General features: G+C 36.0%; 3 protein-coding genes across 4 annotated transcripts in view; 1 reads left to right on the plus strand and 2 right to left on the minus strand.

The window, feature by feature from the left end:
- LOC143914278 (organic cation transporter-like protein) overlaps nucleotides 1–20,763 on the minus strand; it is a 474,519-nt gene that overhangs the window by 40,514 nt on the left and 413,242 nt on the right. The window lies entirely within an intron of this gene.
- Nucleotides 1,544–4,336, minus strand: LOC143914283 (uncharacterized). Of its 2 annotated transcripts, none has more exons than XM_077434447.1 (6): nucleotides 4,103–4,336; nucleotides 3,784–3,998; nucleotides 3,524–3,708; nucleotides 3,316–3,448; nucleotides 3,065–3,234; nucleotides 1,544–2,986 (listed from the first exon to the last, which is right to left on the minus strand). In XM_077434447.1, the coding sequence occupies exons 2-6, from the start codon at nucleotides 3,976–3,978 to the stop codon at nucleotides 2,926–2,928; spliced, it is 744 nt and encodes a 247-aa protein (XP_077290573.1). In that variant the 5' UTR covers nucleotides 3,979–3,998; nucleotides 4,103–4,336; the 3' UTR covers nucleotides 1,544–2,925. The 2 variants fall into 2 exon arrangements, with proteins under 2 accessions (XP_077290573.1, XP_077290574.1); XM_077434448.1 differs by having other exon boundaries at nucleotides 4,078–4,181.
- The window catches only part of clu (clustered mitochondria protein homolog), a 37,098-nt gene continuing 21,566 nt past the window's right edge, over nucleotides 5,232–20,763 (plus strand). The window contains exon 1 of the mRNA XM_077434430.1: nucleotides 5,232–5,781. Coding sequence (XP_077290556.1) covers nucleotides 5,733–5,781 — 49 coding nt within the window. The 5' untranslated portion in view covers nucleotides 5,232–5,732. The remainder of the gene's footprint in view (nucleotides 5,782–20,763) is intronic.

The following is a 20,763-nucleotide window of genomic DNA, read 5'->3' on the forward strand; positions in this document are numbered from 1 at the left end:
AAAAGCCGGCCTCGAACTAAGGCAGGCTGGCCCCGTGATCCGCCCAAGCGATCACGGCGAGCGCTCATTGGCATCATAGAAGCCCTCCGAGGAGTATGGCTTCTTCCATAGTCGTGCCTCACCGACTATGCTCGACCACGTGTTCGACCCAAGCCTCGAACACGGCGAGCTCTCAGACGCCCGCCATCCGCCGGCCGAGACGGTCTTGGCGTGGCTGGTCTACCTTGCCTGACCAGCCAGCGTACTCATCCACAGCCCCCGTCATAAAGGGGCACAGGCGCCGAGAAACTCCCCGGCTCGCCATCTACTCCTTAATAAACGAGGATAAAACCGACTTGACGTGTCTAATTCCCCACCCCGCCCTGTTCCAGCACGTGCTCCAGAGCGAGCTGAACGAGATCGACGACGACGCATACACAGCCACTGGTCATCCATACATATACACACATTACAGCTCCTGCAGCTATCGTTCACATTAATTAACATCGGTTTTCTCCCTCACACGCGATCTCACTCGCACGCGTTAGGCCGAAGTGCTGTTCGGTGAACACATATTACCGCGGTGCACAGGTTACGATGCTCTGAGCTAGATCGTCGGATAAAACCAGTACAATTTTTGCTAATTTATCGTTTTAGCGATTTTACCTATTTAAGTTGGCAAAACTGCATATTTGTATTAGGGCGAAATCTAAGGTTACCAACAGCCATTTTGACCCGGAGACTCCGGGTTTGGCGATCGATCTCCGGGCTCACGGTTTACAAACGAAATCTCCCGGTCAGTGGTCAAATTCTGTCATTCGTGGTGGGAAAACATAATTGCAATATAAAAAAATTAAAGAAATAAACGTTTAAAGGTCTGTTCATACCTATCCAGCACGACCCGTATCCTGCAAGTACGGACAGTATTTTTTAGTACATTTAGTACAGCGAATGCGTAAATGCGCATGCGCGAAGTATGAATACGTCCATATAATGTACCAAAGAATACTATCCGCACTTGCAGGACACCTGCAGGATACGGGTCGTGCTGAATAGGTATGAACAGACCTCAAAGTGCGGGCGATTGCATTATTGTATATGAAATAATTGATTTCGACTGTTGCTTTGGCGAGTAAATGAGAGGCAAACAAGAGTGTCGGCCGGGCACGTGTGGTGAACTTTTATTCCTTTCGCGCACTCAAGTGTTAGGTGATAAGAATGAGTGAAAGACGAAAGATGAGAGCAGGCCGGATATGGGATACACCGTTATCGATCACTGTCAAGCAAAGATAAATACAAAGATACAATTTTCCCGAAAACACTCCAGGGGGGTGATTTTGGGGCGGTGTGTGCTGGACGTTCCATGAATATATACTGATCATGACACATTTTTTTCGCATGTTTAAAATTATCTAAAAAAAAACCATGTGCCACGTTCTTTGCTGTGTTTTCGCCCTTACTCGTGCCCACATACTCTTACGTAGTTTGACGTTAACCAGCTAATCTAAGGTGACCATTTTTTTCAAGTTAAAAACCAGGACATTTTATCAAAAAAAAATTTTTTCTAAATATTTTTATTATTTAAAGCTTACATAAAGAATTAATTTTCTTTAATGCTCTTATAAAATTCTACACAGAAATGGTTAAAATTATTCTTATCGATTAGCAAATATTTTAAAGTTTTAAAATTCAATGTTGCGTTTTATCACTGGAACATATATTGTTCATCGATGAAAAAAGTCCTTCGGCAGATACATATGTTCTTGGTAAACAAAAATAATATTTTTTCATAATTATGCATCCTTGATTATCTAATCTTCTTTTTTAATAAGTAGATTAAAAAAAATCACACTTTCATTCATCGTTATCCTATATTTAAAATAAAAAAAACCGAATCATTTTTAAGTTACAAAATACGCCATAATATTGTGAACAATCTTTTTTCGGAGCATGGAGTCGTTAAAAAAATGGTAGTGATTAAAAAATACTGTCTACGTCTGTGATACAGATTCAGCATCTATAGTGAACTGATGTACATCGTTAACATTTAATTAATCTTTTTTGTATTGTTTAAAAACCTAAAAAAAATGTACACAATTGACAGTCAGATTTGTCAAATATTAGATCTAATGTCAGAACTTGAGAAAAGCACAAAGAGAAATACCATGTAGAAAATTTGTGTACATTGGATATTAGTGAATTACTGTTTAGTAATTCAATATTTATATACATTAAGTATAAAACTAAATAAGATATAAACGTGAAATCAGATTCGGAAAACAGACAGTCACTGCCAGACATCAACTATCATTGAAATACTAAATTTTTCTTAAACCACGAAAATATGCGTCAGAACTGTCTTGATGCGTTCACAAGCAACGCACCGTGACTTAAAATGTTTGATTTAGTTTCATGACTATTTCTCCTAATGTATATTATAAATTTTTTGTGCTCGAAAGATATATTAAAAACTTAAATTATCCTCTTTCCATACTAGTTTATATTATGAACGCAAAAAAAAAATACGAAAACTATTCAGTCAGTTCAATTTTAATGACATATTTAGGTAATTATTCCCCAAAAAACAAATATTCACAAAGAAGAAATAAATATACAAACAAATCTATTACAGTTTTTAAGCTCATCCACATGGAAAAAGCTATAAAACTAACATTAAATATATTTTCACCAGTGGCGGCTCGTCTATATGGGCTGCGGGGCTACAGCCCTCCCAGAGTAGAAAAAATTCATGCTATTTTTGCCGTCCATATGGGCTGCAGAGCTGCAGACCTCCCATTATAGTACATATGCATGCTATTTTTATCTGAATTTGATCACCGGTATGGTCAACGAGCTACTAAAGCCCGATTAATTTCTGCAGCCCCCCCTCTACGAATTTTCACGAGCCGCCACTGATTTTCACACTATTTACTAATTTGAATAATTTTATTCAACCCAATCTTCTCCAATATTACGAGGCGAAGCTTCCGGGACGTCATTTGACTCACTGAAAGCATAATAACAGGGTCTAAAAGAACTCCATCGATGTTTAATTAAAACTAATATAACTTGAAATTTAATTTACCTGTCAAGGGAGGGATCATTGCTGAACATTTCCGTTGGCACTGTCGGAGGGGCTCTCTCGGGAACGAGTTCCAGAAAGCTTTGCCTCGATTGTAAATGCCTCTCCACCTCTTCCGGCGTCATGTGACCGTCGGACGTTAAACTCAACGATTTAGAACTCGGAGGTTGATACTGAAATTGTAAATGTGCCAAGATAGCACAATCACTGTAATCGATACTAGTTATTATATAGAGAAAGTAGCGTTTACTTACGGGTGGTGCCGTAGTTTGAATGACTTTTTTTGGAGGCGGTGGTCTTTTTCTCTTCGCATTTGATTGAGCTTTGTTGATGTTTAAAACATTCGAAGATATTGCTTGACCGCTAGGTACAGGTTCAATCCTTTTTCTGTAACATAATCTGAATAAATATATCATCAAAAACTTGACGACTATTTTCATATAAGGGTTTGAGTCTTGTTACTTTTTAGCTACTTCAAATTTATTTATTTCTGCGTCGTCCGATGAGTCAGTTTCGTCCGTCTCAGAAGAAGTATTATCTGGTTTTTCATATTGCAATAGTCTGTCTAGTAAAAAGCTTCTATCTCTACAAGCCTTTAAAAGACGTTTTTGTGATGTTCGAAGGGCGTCTTGAAAGCACTCATTTTCCTGTGAACAAATAATTTTGATAATATTAAATGTAAGGAATCAATTATGATTCATGAATGTTTCAAAAATCCATACATATATGAGATATTTCAACTTTTTCTTCAGTTTGCAATACTGAGCCTTGTAATTAACTTGTTCGGGTTCGCTCTGACTGCTTTCACTGGAATAGTCGTCGTTGATTTGAGGAGGGTTTATTTGAGCCCCCCGGGCTGCTGCTTCCCCCTCCGCCTGCATGTTGGCCATCGATCGACAGTACCATCCGTCCAACATGTTTATGGACAATTACCGATCTAATAATGATAATTTGTTAAGATTATAAATTAGTACGGCATAATTATATGGATTTACGAGTAAAGTTATTAGTTTTACAAGGGTTCTTGAAATATTTACACACCAAAGACGACAAAGCCACTCTGTTTGGGTACAAGAGAACTGTCAAAAAGCGAGCGCATCCACTATATTCCGGTATAAGCGCTCACTATTACGACCAACTACTGAATTAGTGTTGCTTATTATCGCCAATTGACATGAATGAATGGTTCGGTGATTACTAGTCAAATGTGAACCGGTCACAAGACAACCGGTCGCTCTAGATTGGTCACACGTGATCACTCGTCACACTAAAACTGGTCACGAGAAAACTGGTCACACCCTAAAATCGGTCACGAGAAAACTGGTTGACCGATTTTAGGGTGTGACCAGTTTTCTCGTCACACCCTTGAGAATGATTTTGAACATAAATCAATAATTGAGGTGAGGTGTCAGTAAAATAATCGACCACTCTCGGCCATCCACATGCAATGTTGGCCTTTTCCAGACGGCAGTCCGTATGCATTAGAAAATTTCAGGAAGATATGGAAATGATTTAAGATCATCATCTTGCACTTATATTTCCATATTTTCCGTTAATGTTTTGGGCTTTTTATTAATAGAGCCGGGACTTTTTTCATTTTTTATTATGTTTGTACCTTGATTAAAACTATAGTAAAAAACCCTTGCCTATATCGAATAAAGTACTCGGACGCATCTCTTGGGTCCCATACAATTAATTTTAAACTCGAAAAATGCTGAATTATCCCAAATTTCGAAGACTTTCAGAAATCAAATAAATTGAAGGGTTTTTAGTCGATGCAAAAGTTTTTGCCAATCGATAGACAACGAACGGCTGCAATACAAACACTATTCTATTGAGAATTATTATTAACGATGATATAGCCAGCAGCATAGCTCGGTCGTTAAGCTTCTGCTTAGCACCGAGAGGCGGCGGGTTCGATCCCTGGGCCCAGGCCTCGAATGAAAATGAATTTTTCAGAGTATGCTGTTGGTAAGACTTGGATTTGTGACTTCAGGTTGATCGTTTCCTATCAGAGTTTGCCGATTTTCTCTGATTTCATTGTTGAAACGGTTCCCGGAAAAAATTGGCTAAAAATCCCTCCTATAAGATATGTCACCTTTAATTTGTTATTAATCAATGTGCAATAAATAATTTTTTGTACAAATTGATAGATGTCTCATTGATTTGCGAGTTTTTCAGTGTCTCGTAATTCAGTGATTTATATAAAAATGCTGAATTGTAATTGGCTAGGAAGGCGCATTGGGTTTTACCTGTAAGGCCTTCCTGGTATATATGTAAAAAATAAAATAAAATAAAATATAAAAGAAATGTATTTGAGAATAAATTAAAGTGCCACAATTGAAAAGGTGATATTTTGAACTGCGCTTCACTGTGACATGTCCTAAATATAGATTCGATGCCAATTGTATATGCGAGCGCAAAATAAAGAAAATGAAAAAGAAAAGAATGGGCCGTCACAGTCGCAGTGGCGGGCACATGTGTTGTCGTCGGTGTTCGAGCGGTGTGGCATCTCGTCGCTTTCGGCCGCCACGATATAATTAAAAAGCGTGCGCTCGTCAGTGAGCCGGGTGGAGCGGTGCGTGCAGGAGTGTCGCAGGCGTCGTGTCGGTGCCGGTGCCGGTGCCGTGCCGTGTTGTGTCGCTGCTACGCTACGTGATCGTGCTACGACATGAGTCTGGGGGCGCAGCCGCCTGCCCAGCCTTCCCACAACAACCACGGTAATTCCCCCTCCCCCTGTCCACCCCGCACCGCACTCTCCGCTTATGTAATCACCTCCCCACCGACACCACCTTACTTCGACTCGGACCACACTTCAGATCACATGGTCGAACCCTCGCCTCGAATCGAAACTACTTTCATTGATGTTTCCTACTTGCGGGACAGTTCGACCCCCCCCCCCCGACCTTTGACTTTTCACGCCGGGAAAAATCGACTGTTTTCCGCGCGTGAAAATCTTTTCAGTTCGCCTTTACGTAAACGTTCGAATTTTCAAACGCGAAAAATCGATACTTTCATTTGATACTGTTTGTGCAATTTCAAAAATGCAATTCGAAATCGAAACTGAACACGGCCGTACTGAAGGTCAGAAAGTGAAATTTATTTCGGTAGAACGCCATCGCGTTTTATGTAATAAGTGTCGGTTTCCTAGCGGCCATGTGATCGTCTGTTTGAACTCGCGCGCGCGCTTCTGCCTCGTTACGCTTCAGTTGCATCATCTCGCTGAAAGGGTCTGAAACGAACGGCTGAAAGAGTTTTGAAACGGGGAAAAGCTCTCGAAGAGCGCGTGTGGATCCTTCGTCTGACAGTCGAACAGCAACCACATGGTTGCCGTCTGACGGACAGGCTGTGCAACCTGACCGCTTCGAAAAAACGTGACCGGCTTTGGTCTAAACGTTCGAATCGTTCGTCCACTAACGAAATTTGCTAATTCCGATGAGATTCGCATAAGATTCGATTCAAACAGACCCTTATGTATATTTTGATTTCGATACAAAAATGCGATCAAAAGTCAATCTAGTACTGTTAATTATTTATTTGAAAGATTTAGACATACATTTTCAGTTCGACAAGCAGATATTACATATATCTAACAAACATTGAGCGTAAAACTGCTACTTCCAATCAGAACAATAACGTTTAAAAATATATAATTTTTGAAGATTATGCCTGCCTACACGAAGAAAAACGTTTGATGTTGATTAAAGGCGTTAAAATTTGTACAATGAATCGCCGAACAATATCTAATTAAATCTAAAGACTCGTTTGAAAGAGCATTGTCGCTTTTAAACGTTTTGAAACGTTATGTCGCAATACCATCCGAGTGTATATAAATCGATGAAATGAAATTCGAAAATACGATTATATGCAAATCGCACTGATGCGAAAGATATGATGAAATCCCGATAATATTTCAATTTATTTAGTAATTATCAAAATTAATTTATTATAATGCGTACATACGAATTTTAACCCTTTGGTGCCGACGTCTTTTCTGTTGAAAGTCCGCCACGCTGAAAATTTCGCCAACATTTCCAACTAGAATTATTAAGAAATCCAATAGAAAGCAAGTATAAAAATTGTGGCTAATCCAAACAAACCCTAGATAACTACCGCCGACGATTTTGAGTTTTGTAAAGGTGTGTTTATTAATGAATGTATTTTTCCAAAACTAGTTCCATCTTCTTCGTTGTTAAAATGTAATGCTCACAATCTAAATTCTAAGCCACAATTTAAGATACTTAGCAGTTAGGGATTTCTGCTATGGTTATAAATTCAGAAATTCCGGTGTAAACGAGTCTTTATAAACGTTGACAAACGGATTACACCACCCATGTTCAATGGATTTTTTTTGTGCTATATAGTAAATGCTATCTTTAAAGCCTTAGCAGGTAGTATTCTTGTTTACTTTGTACATGTTCAATATACAACCGATCGGCGTTAGTCAGCATTCAAAGGGTTAATTCAAGCAAATCTGGTTTTTATTTATCGACTTTTTTTAACATAATTATACTTTCATAGTGAAATTTCTGACCAATGCAAAGTGGATGACTTATTGCGTTAAAACGTTTAAAAAAATAGCATTATTTCTTTTGACTGGAATTATGAAATGCGTATTTCAAACGTTGTCTTAAATTTGATTAATTCACTGCTGGTACGTGGTATTGTGATATGTTTGAATTGATTACTCAAATAGATTAACATTTGAGTTGAGGTTGGCGTCGTGCCTACTAAACGTAAAAAGTGACAAGGGATATTCTAGGTTCTATATAGGACCTATGTACACAGCTGCTAGACCCCTTTTTTACAGACTTACGCATTTGAATATGTATGTAAATTGAAACGAACGCACGTTTCGAGAATGATCTGAAAGCACGTCCACACGTGCTGGTTAACCCTTACAGGCGTAACTCACTGTCTGTATTGTTTTGTCTTTTTCTACTATTTTCGATTCGAAAATAGCGCATCTCCAGCCGAGACGAAGACGAACTAAACATTTTTCGTAGTCTACGTACAGTAGGAGTTATCCAAAAATGAAGTTTACGACCTAACGTCGTTTAAATTCGTCCCGAACGCAGTGTTTGATTGTGTGATGCAAATTCTGCGTATAATCGTCGACTGCAACTTTGGCATCGTTAAATCTGTTGCCACTTGCCAAAGCTGGATCGATTATTCACCTGATCAGGCTCCTTCACCTTTATGCAATTATTCCAGGTTACGCTCTGATCGTTTGTCCTCTATCATCATGCATATGCATCATGCATCAAAGCATATATGCTTTGGGGCAACCTGTCAAGTCTCTGTGGTATTGATTTTTTAAAATAAAATAAAATAAAATAAAAATATTCATCGTTGGTTCTATTTTCTAATGTTGTCATTCAACTCGATTCGATTCTGGAGATTACCGTTGTTAGATATTGGTCGTCGATTGCGTGATGACTCCTCTTTTCATCTGTCACAATTGCTGTGAGATGTTGTTATTTCTTTTTTGGTTGAATGTGCTTGGTGCGTTCAATTGGTTTGTTTTTTGACGTCGATGCTCAGTTGGGGCATTTCAAAATGTTTTAAATTAATGCTGTGTCTCGTCGCACATACATCATAATCATTCCAATCGAGTATGAAGGTGACGGTTTTGCCGCGGATGTTCAAAGGTCCCTTGCAGGGTCCAAACGCGACCTGCCAAATTGATTTGAGCCAATTGCTGATCGACGATCGAGATTTCAGCATCGCTCTGATGTTGAACAAACTTGCTCAGTTTGTTGTAAGCAGTGCCAGTGACGCTGAAATTCTCCTTCAGGATTCCATGCTGGACTTTGGAACTCGGCCAAAGTTGCCTACTTCGGCTCTGGTACGAACGTTGCGTTCGTTCGTTTATTTATGACAGCTTAATGCACTTAATAGCTTACATTTTCAATGAACTAAGAAAAACAACCACAACACAGGGCATTGATTGATCAGCGATATCTACAAACACTTTTTTGCTATAGGCAGTATCTAAAGGCTATTCCATTTATAAAGGCCTACCCCCACTTCTCGAAAAAGGTGCGCAAAAGCAACGGACAGTACACAATTCTAGTGTGCGCATCTTGTCCGTTGAATGGTAGTGGGCCTTTATAAAAGAAACGACATCTATTGTAGTATTTTTTGAGAAGATAGTATGAAAAGTACGTTACACACCATTATTCCAAAGACAGATTTTTTTTATATTTACCCTCTGAAGTGCCTTTCACATTTTTTTGATTTTATTTTATTTATTTATTGTACTGCAGTGTCATTACAGAGTGATCCAATTCGCCATTGTGGCCAAACATTGGTAACATTTTATTTATTTTACAGGTATGCACTCATATATTTTTATGCAATTCAGCGAAATTCGGGATCTTAAAAACTCGAAATTTGCTAGAAATGGGTAAGGGTTGCCAATTTGTTGAAACCATTTCAATGAAAATCGGATAAATTGGCAAACTCTGATAGGAAACGATCGACCTGGAGTCACATATCCAATGTCTGGCCAGCAGCAACCGGTGGGATTTGAACCCGTGACCATTTTGTTAAGAGCATTATGTGCATTTGCAAGAGCATTATGTGCATTTACAATACATTTTTTATACTCATTATATGAATAGTCTCCGTGTGGATGAATCAAAGAAGAAAAGGTAACGACTTATCAGGCAGAACATTTCTTCATAATCACGATCCTCCGGAATAAGGCATACGATTATAATACATATATGAATAGTGGTAGGAATATAATCGGGCTTCGCACTCAGTAGTCTTATTATCAATTGTATGTATGTATGTATATATGTTCTTATTCACTCTGAAAACAAAGCAAAACTCCGCTTTACCAGTAGTCTAGACTGGTACTGAAATTTAACTCATTACTTCGGGGTGTCTGTGTCGGGTCCTATTGGTATGTACAGCAACTAGACTTAACCTTCGACATGTTCAGGGAATCCTTACAAACTTGAAACGATTCAGAGGCGAGAACGATTTATGTATATGCTTTGCTGGCCGTTTACCAAGACGTTAAAAACAGACATCTGCCTATCGTGGAAGAAAAATAAGAAGAATAAGAAACCCTACGTAATCTATTTCGGCCCGTCTGTCACACGACGTCATAACCAGCTCTACAAATAATCGTCACGTGCGCGAGCGACTTACGTCTATGTTAATTTTAACAAAATCTACGAAAACTAGAATCGTGCTAGATCGAACTTCCATGACAAACTCTGCTTCCTTTGTAACATTTCCCTCTTGAGAACAAAAATTAGCGCTTTATGATGGATGAGCATGGAACCCACATGCAGTTTCTGGAAATTTGAGTGTGGGACATGAGGACTACGATTAGATAAACTTGAGCAGTTCTTCAAATTCTAACATTTTTTTTTGCTTATGCATGCTTCACTCTCTGTTTTGAATGTAAATTTACATTCAAAACACGTACATATTGGATATAAATTAAGTCCGAACAATGAATGTTGCTTTCTGAGCATAGTTTTTGATAATTCTTCTTCTGGGTCTTTCTCGATGTACATAGCTCGGAACTCACGTGATGCGCGTTAGACTTTGATCTTGGATCCACGCAGTGGACATCATTTGTGAATACCGGTATCTTTTACGATAGCCGATGACTTGCAATTTAGAAGGTAGCCGGATTTTATCACGTAAAAGTGAAAACGTCCAGTGTAAATATTTGTCGGTTCGACGTTCAGGTAGGGTACCTGTTCAGCATACATACATATGTATGTTTCCACACGTTGTGCTTGTTTGATTCCATAATTGGCGGTGTGTGGCGTTTGTTATCAGAAAAAACTGCGTCACGAGGTTGTCACACCCCTCGCAGACGTCACACGTCAGTGTCCCAGCTAGTACATATGTACATAATTCACGAGATGAGGTCACGTTCTCGTTGTTCGGCTCCATCGTTGTCCATCGTTCGATGATGTCAGTGGATTAGCGCGGGTCAGTGTCACGATGATCGACTATTTCATCGCGGCATAATCGTTTCAGATTTTACCCTACGATCATTAATATATTGGTAATGGGATGAGATAACGCTCCAACGAGGGAAATTAATGACTTCCGTCGAGGGGATGATTTGTAGGGGTCGAGCAAAACCACCGCATCTCGTGTTCGGGTTTTACGAACGCTCTGTAAAATTTTACACTTGTTGATGACGTTTGAGATATTGCCTTAAGTAGCTGTTGCTTAAATCTTTAATTTGTAGTTCGGCTAGGTTGGGTTGGGGTATAAGCTACTTCATACCACTAGGCAGTAGGCGAAATGTGGATCTCGATTGTTGTTGGTTTGTTATGTATCTCGAACGCAACCCTCATAATTTAGCTTTATTGTCTGACGTATCTATGTACGACAATGGAAGTATCCGAAAGTAGACGTCTATATTAATCTTGTGATAAGTTATTTCTTAATAGCTTATTTAATAATGAAAAACCGACTTTGGTATGATTTTGGCAGCAGTCAATTAAAACACTTTTGTAACTTTATGTACGCACTGCGCAATATGTGTATGTACCTACATGCGTAGTGCGCTTGCTCAAGTGCTTAACTTATACATATGCATATATATATATATATATATATATATATATATATATATATATATATATATATATATATATATATATATATATATATATATATATATATATATAATATGTATATATTCCAGGAAGGCCTAACAGGTAAGATCCAATGAGCCTTCCTGGCCAGTATAAACATCGATCAAACATTTTACATAAGAGATATTTATGGACAAATTTGCCAAACATTTTAACAGCATTTTATATATCTATAAAATCTCATGAACTCGAATTTTTGCGAGAGATAGGACAGGTTGGAAAATTTGTTTGAACCGTTTCAATGAAATCGGTTAAATTTTCAGTCTTATAGGAAAAGTCCCATATCCAAGGTCTGGCCAGCAGTACCGGGCTAGGGAATGAACCGCTGACCACTCAGTTGAAAGTCTTACATGCTAACTACTGAGCTATGCTGCTGGTTATAAACGTATTAGTTTCAATAGATGACGTTTTGATGAGAAAATAAGACCCTGAGATTTTGATTGAGTGCTCAAAAGTTATATTCCTCACCAATAGCGATAGTGTATTTTTATGCCTACTGTTTATGTACATATTTGAGCATTAAGTACCTAGTTGTTTTTGTGAAAGGGTTTTTAATTTTTTTTAGTCATCTGAATAAAGGTTGTTTATTCCTGTATCAAAAATTTTTTTTCGATATAATGAAGTTTAGCTCAATTTTGTTTCTCATTCTATTCGTGTCTGCCTATTACATAATATACAGCGAAGGTTAAATTTTTCATTTAATATTAGGTGGGTAGTTCCGTTGTTTTTCTTGATTTTCTTTTCCTTGACCTTTACGATATTACGTGTGATAATACTTTAGCTTTGATATTGAACATGTTATCACGGTCACTCAAATGCTGTCTATTTTTCGACATGTTCTGCAATCATATACAATATAACTAATAGGCAGAAATAATATATACCTTTTCTTTTTCATTGTATGTATATGTATGTAATATTATAGGTGTACTAGTTGTTTAACCCGGCTTCGCTCAGTATTTGTAATATAAATAGCTTAAACTCGGCGAATCTAATAGTAAATATTCATTTGTTTTTTTTATTAAATTTATTTGAATCGAAAAAAATATATATCGAATCGAAACCATCTCGAATCTTCGTCATACCAACCAACATTACATATGTACTTACAAAGTCTCTTTCGAAATTATATATTAGATATGTAAGTTACCGATACGTACAAAAACGATTCGGTTATTATTCCGCAAAAAGCGATCTCGCGCACATCACTAAAATCTTGATCACGGAACATCTGGTACCCAAAAACTCCGTCAATCAAAAGCCACATACGAAAATATTGTACGAACGAAAAATCGAATGCCAGATATTCCGTATTCGCGATTTTTGTGGCAACGATTGTCGTGCGCGCGATCGTAATTTGCGCAATAATCCGTTTACCGTACCAAAGCAAAACAGAAGTAGATATTATCGAAAATTATATGGAATTAATATTTCTATATAGAATTAATATTTCTAATATATAATAGAATTAATATTTCTTTCATTCAATTTTGAAATAGCACGAATCTGTCCCAAGACAACAATGGCAAGCGAATATGGACAATTATTACTAATCAATTTACTTCATTTTGTTTTTATACGAGTACTTATTATAAAATCGCCTACGATTTACGTTGTTTTATATTTTAAAAATATGTTTATGTGGGTAACGGTTCAATGTCGTGTCGAAGGTGAGGCGGGTCAATAATATGCGTTAAGAAGCCTTAACTGACGATCTTTCAGTTACGTTATCGCGCCCTTTTTCGTCATCTTTAGTCTTTTTAGGACGGAGATAAATTTTGTATTAAAAAATATTTTTAAGTAAACATTTTAATCTCGATTTGTATACTGATATGACGTTTTTATGCGCATGTTTGAATTCGACTCGATTACCGTTACGGGGTCTCCTGAATATTTTAACGACGAAAGGGTTAACAGTATAATAAATATGGTGTTTATTTATCGACATTGTTCGATATGTATTGCGTTATGACATTATTTGTATATATGTATTTGATAACAAATCTCAATAGTATTCTAACTTGCTTGAAATAATACGAGAATACATATTTTGATATTTTACGTCAACGATCAAATTATAATATAACTGTCGCATTTTAATACATTTATATTTGTAAGTTTAGTTAGAAGGGCAAACAATTTTCTTTTACTACATTTGCTTTCAATTTCTAGAAATACTATTTCTTATATTAGAATTGTTATCGTCCAACGAACATATACATATGTATTTTTTGAGCTTCTATGTTTTGTGTGTTCGCCACGCGGGCTCTTTTTGGGCGTACGTCTTTTTGTCAACTAATTAAGGACGAATACTAGGAAAGAAATTGAAATTGTTCTTGTATCTTTTGAAAAGAAAAAACTGCAACGAATGCTTATGGTATATGTATATATTAGTACCTTCCATGCCTGGAACCAAAGTCAGAACCGAAATCGCCATTGGAATCGAAATCAATATTATATTATCAACTCTTGATATTATATATATTTTTTTGAAATCTCCATACCTCCGGCCCGTGGGTATATGACTTGGCTTCAGCGCCCCCCCCCTTATATATTTAAACAACAAATTTCTCGAAAGTTCTTTAAATTTTATGTTGAAGAACAAAAAAAAATAGAATTTTTTATTTAATAGGCACGTTTTTATTCAAAATAGGCACAATAATTTTATAGAGTGACATTTCTTCTTTCGAATATGATTGGTTAAGATATTTAATTTCGTGAAAGAAATCCATCCTTGATATATAGATACATACATATGTTTCAGCGGTATTTTATTAAAAATACAATTCCAAATTACCATTTGTATCGACAACAGTTTTCTATTTTACAAGTTTTATTCGCCAGTCGTTGATATTTGACAGTCAACTTCCTGCGTTCCTCGTAAATTATAATATTTTACAATCAGTATTGTTACTTCGAGTATAAAAATTATTTGATTATAGAATGTTTTATAAGTTCAAAGAAAGCCAAATTTATTTTTTCAATTTAATAATCAAGCGCCCAAGGCACGTGCCTAGTCTGCTGCACCTTTGAGCCGGCCCTGCTTGTCAATACACTCGCCATATACCCACATACATACATACATATAATACATACATCCCTTCCGGTTTTATCTACATATATATTATAATAATTCGGTTATTTCTATTGTAGGTTAAGAAGTTGAATTAATTAGTTTACTTTTAACTTCTGGGTCAAGAACTCGCTGCCTACATGCTTAAACATACGCAACTATCGCTTTCGTGTGTTTTGTATTTTTTTCACGTTTATTTCTAGGTGTCAATTTACTGTATTAATGTATTAATTTATTAAGTTACGAAGTTACTTCAAGTTTGCTTCAGTTGATGAACTTATAGATATAATTACCCATTTTCTAACGCGGCCGGCAGTTTGGGAACATTGTTTGTTTCGAGGGATATTGATTGAACATTTCTTCTGCTAAATTATCGTTCACGTACGCCATTGTTGATAAAGTGTCAAAGTTTAAAGACATCAATCTCGCGTTCATGTTATGACGTACTTTGTATTGGTTGCCGATCGGTTTCTCTTCGATTTTCAGCTTATCGCCATAAAAAATGTATATTTTGTATGTACATATGTACATATATTACATTTTATATTAATTCCCATTGTATTCGCAAGGTCATGTCGTGGAATTTTTTTTACTAGAATTGATATTTATGAGTTCGTTTAATATTTAATGATAAAATATAATGAAATTGTTTTAAAGAGTAACATGAGTATTTAATTTTGTGAATTGGAAATTTTTTAAGAGGTGAAAGGTCATTTACGCGAGGCTTATATTGAATGGAAAAAAACTCATTTCATGTTTGCATTCATTTTCGTGTGCATTTGCTTCTGCTTCTGATCGTCACAAAAATAGTATTGATCGTTTCAGGCTTATTGGGTATATAAAAATGTGAACGAGAAGATCGGATTCCCGGCACGCTTTTCTGCCAGAGCGTTTCGTTTAGATTGCTTTTACTTTTTTTTTATGTTATTCTTTTATTGTGCGTAAAATGTATCTTTGGATATTAACGTATTTTTCTTTATTATTTATCTTACCGGAAATATCGCGGAGTACATAAATTTAGTATTATTAATTTTATTATTAATTTTATCTATTAATTTTATTATTATATACATATATACCAGGAAGGCCTAACAGTTAAAACACCAATGCGCCTTCCTGGCCAATTATAAACAATGCAGCATTTTTATTACATAAGTCGCTGAATTAAGAGACACCGAAAAACTCGAAATTAACGAGACATCTATGACTTTTAACTGGTACATACATTTTATTGTACATTTATCATACTCAAACAGTGGTGACATAGTAGGTTTTTAGCCAATTTAATCGAAGAAAAATGAAATCATAAAAATTGGCAAACTCTGGTAGGAAATCTGGAGTCACAAATATCCAAGTCTGACCAGCAGCATTACAGATATACTCTGAATAAATTCTTTTCAATCGAGGTCAATTCACGGGATCGAACCCGGCGCCTCTCGGTGCTGGGCAAAAGCCCAACTACCGAGCCATGCTGCTGGCTATGAAACGAAATTTGAAAATTGGTTGGTTGGTTGGATCGCTTACTACGTCGGGGATATTTTGATCATTTTCAATATCGTCCAAAAATAAAATTCACCTGTGTTCCGGCCATTGTAACGTTTGGATCTTTATGGAAATTTTAAATTAAATTTCTTAAAAAAATAATCAAAATTTTATACGATTGCCTTTCGTTTTTTTTCATGATTTTGTATAATTTAAAAAAAATTTTACGCTCTTGAAATCATTATTACTGTGCGTTAATTGTTCTGGAATTTTCCGTTTTATATAATTTGTATCAAAATTGTTGTGCATCGGCCTTTCGGCGAGAAAACGTACGCCAGAACGTTAAAGCATCCCCAGGCAATCGATAAAACCAAATGTTCTCAACTTTAGCGTACACCAGGTAAAATTTTGTGCATGTTCATAAAATTTCACCCATGATATAGTAGTAGTACTTACAATTTTCACAATTGTTAGATGTAATTTATGGTGATATTCAGTTACGGTATGTGAATGGAAACAATGTGAAATATGTTGACATATTCTCATCAACTGTCATCATTTCGAACTGCCTACAAAAGCTCGTTGTGTTTTCCATTTAATATTTAAGTCGAGCGTGTAGCGGAACTTTTAATAAATATGTTGGTTTTATCCTTTATGATTTAATTTCGAAATAATTAGGCGTATCATTCTTCGGCGGGTTTCCGTATATCCAATGCGTGTAAATGGAATTTTCGTGTCAATACACAAAGTGTGCTTGTGAAGTGAAGATAATTGATGAGACACGAACACATCTTTGCATGCATTCGTAAACAATTATCACTGTTGTAAAGTCAACTTCGTGCAAGAACCTCCCAGTGTGGTGTGCTTCGAAATTAATTCTAAAAAAAATTACACTCGAGTATATCGGATTTTAGAAAGTGTCGTTTTGGGAAATTTACATGAATTCAAATCTGATCTTTTTGAATTCATTTCCTGTCGGAACACCTGTACGACTTGACAACAACGAGGAAGTTCTTTCAAGTATACTCCTTGGTATACATACATATGTACATATTCGTGTGTATCAAAGTCGATAACCTCGCCAATATGCTTGTCTGGTATTTGACTAGTCATTCTTGAACACCGGTTAGCGATAGAATGTATGTAAGATTATGAGTGATAAGTTAAATTGTTATAAAGGCGTACGTGTGACATGTTGCACCACACTTAACATGCATATATTACACACTAGATGCATTCCTTTTCATTTGTAATCTTACATGCTGCTGGTTAGACCTGGATTTGTGACTCCAGGTTTATCGTTTCCTATCAAAGTTTGCCAATTTTCTCTGATTTCACTGTTGTAACGGTTCATAACTAGAGGTAGGACCGGAAGCGTACCGTTTATTGTTCAATTGTTGTAAATGCTTTGTAAAAAAGGTTCGGCAAACCTTTAACAATGCATTTACAACATTTGAACAATAAACGGCCCCATCAGGGTCCGGGCTTTATTCATAACTATATATACAATATGTCACCAATAATTTGTGTTTGATTAATGTGCAATAAATAAGTTTGTGTACGATTTGATAGATGTCTCATTGATTTGCGAGTTTTTCAGTGTCTCGTAATTCAGTTACTTATAATGAATAAAAAATATGCTGCAATATTTGCATTGGGGTTGCCTGTAATGTCTTCCTGGTATGTGTTGTCACAAAAAAAAATATATATCGGAAACACCGAGCTTTGCTCGATAAAAAGGTGATTATGTACACAATGTAGGATGGTCGAGTTTTGTGTTTATTCTTGGTTAAGACCAGCAGGGTTTTCGTGTTAACACTTGCCTTACTGTGCTAAAAAAATCCACTAACCACTGTGGTGGACGCCAAGCTTCCTGCTGAAAATATTTGTTTTAAGTTAAAATAATGCAAATTCTGCGAAGTTGTTTATTGCAATTTGTAAATTTTATCACGTATTAAACGTCTAATAATAAAAAATAAGTGCAAGAAATAGAAAAAAATAACGACTGAAGCAGTGCCGTTATTCCAAGGCGGATATCATTCTCGCATTGACCGTTGAGCGCGGCGTACTGAATTCCCCCACTCTTCCGCATCTGTGACACACGTGTAAACGAGGCGTAATAAATAATAAAATAAAATAACTGCTATGGTCAGTCGCTATCCACCACAGTGCGTCGATTATTAATTTAGGTTCGTTTTTAATCTTGTATCCTACTTGCACACACGCAATTAAAGCTACATTCTACTCGCATACATCCCTAATTGTGTGCGTGCAAGCAGAATGCAAGCGATATAGAAATTTCGGAAGTCTTTTAGTAGTAATTAAAGCCCAAATTACTTTTGACAAAGACAACACCCATTCCATTGTGATTTTTTAGGCCAAAATTAGGATATGTGAAAAGATAAATATACACATGTAAATATATTTGTTTTTTATACAAATATTCAACCAATTATGATTTTGCGATGAAAGATTATTTTGATTTCACGTAGTCCTATTTAGTAAATTTTTACCCGTTTTCTAAAATAATCTATCACACATGGATCCTCTGCTTTAGGTCATCGACTTTAGTGAGCCTTTAATTAATATTATGTATTAGATATATTATGAGCATTTATAAGAATTTTAAATAGGTTTTTGAGCTCTTTTTCCTATTATGCTGTACATTAACATTAGAATAATATACATAATACTATGATTACTAACAAAATTAAATTAGAATTGTAAAATAGAAAATGATCAGTAGATCAGTAGCTATTAAAATAGATATAAGATGTATTGTGAACATAATTACGTAATAATAAAAAGCATTTAAAAATCAAAAACACATGGATCCAACGAAAAATGATTTGAAGTCTTTTTTCATTTACTCATTTCTCACAAACTGCACAATTAACTTATGGAGCCAATCCCTAAACTTCCTATATGCACTGTATATTTTTTACTTTAGAACGTATCGTACCGTTTAAAAACAGAATTAAGTGTGCACATAATTGGGGGTTTTCTCGTGCCTAATTGGTGTTATTTAACGACTTTTACTCGCTTATTGAATTGCACTTTTCGTCTTTTAGTGGGCTCATTAGCATTTTAGCAGTCCCTGCTGTACTTTGTGCCCTTGTCTTTCTGATTTGAACGAGTCGCACGTCCAACGCCGTGACAATAATAAACAACTTCCTCATTGTCTTCGTCGACATTTATGTAGTTTCTTTTGAAAAATGTACAACTTGTGCAGGTATTATGTGTGTCTCGTTAACAATTCCCTTTTATGATTTGATGAAAGGTCTCCGTTTCTCGCCGTACATGCTCTATTATATTTTGGATACATCTCATTCGAGTCTGGTGAACAATTTGTTGCCGGACAAGTCTCTCGGACATGCGTGTCCACCACTCGATCACTAACTATTCAAGAGTGCGACAACCTCACTACTAAGAATTAGACAAGCGGTAATGAAGTTTTTTTTATTTGATTGTAGAACAAGTTTTTCAACATACATATGTACACTCTCTACGTATTAACCCTTTGTGTTTCAAATTGCAATTAAAAAGCAAATATATTTCTATACACTAAAGTCTATCGATTATAAATTTATTTTGGGTACACTGTGTAGTAAAAACATTGCTCAGATCTGTGGTATTTAATCTTCCATCTAATTGGAAACCTTAAACCCCAATTTTGAGTCAAAAAAGATTTTTCATAAAATTAAATTATATGTACATATATAGACAATTTAATGAAAAAATGACAGGACTTACTAGGCTCAGTCTGCTTTTTTTTTTTCAAAGTATTAATATATTCACATCAGCAGCAGACGTTGAGATTTGCAAAGGCATCTATTTCATCTTCGGCATCTAATCTCTTTATGTATTAAGTGTTTTTGGCTATTTTTTCTTCAATCTATTCCGTATCATTTAATTTACAAATCAATTTGGGTGCTTTTTACAAACCTCCTTTACGTTTCACTAGCGATTACAATTCAGGAAAAAATTTGCCTCATATCCGATCGTTTTCATACTTTGCCATATTGCTCATTTTGATCATCAACATAAGTAAATGGATCCTCCACCATTACGATAGAGATAAAATATCGTTTAAGACGCGTTATTGGTATTTTTATTCAAAATGATAATTTATATATCTTAATATTATATACGAAACTAAAAAAGAGGTTTGTTTTTAAAAAAAAAATTTTTACAAGTATTTTTTTGTTGAATTCTTTGTTTCAGTGTTACTTTTGTAGATTTCTTTGGCAATAGGTATAACGAAAGTTTCCATAATTCTGAGATTTTTCTTCGTTTTCCGTCACAACTATATAATAAATATACCTGTTATGAAATAGTGACTCATTTTATAATATGTAAACATTTGAGCTATCGCGACGGCCTCGATATATGTATGTTCATATGTCTTCATCTTCTTCTTCTTCTCGTTTGCTCAATGCTGATCGTTGTGGTCATTTCCTGTCATCTGGTATGCGATGGACTATCCTCCTCCCGGTCTTGTGCCA

Source organism: Arctopsyche grandis, chromosome 7 (genome assembly GCF_051622035.1).
Source record: "Arctopsyche grandis isolate Sample6627 chromosome 7, ASM5162203v2, whole genome shotgun sequence".
Lineage (NCBI taxonomy): Eukaryota > Metazoa > Arthropoda > Insecta > Trichoptera > Hydropsychidae > Arctopsyche > Arctopsyche grandis.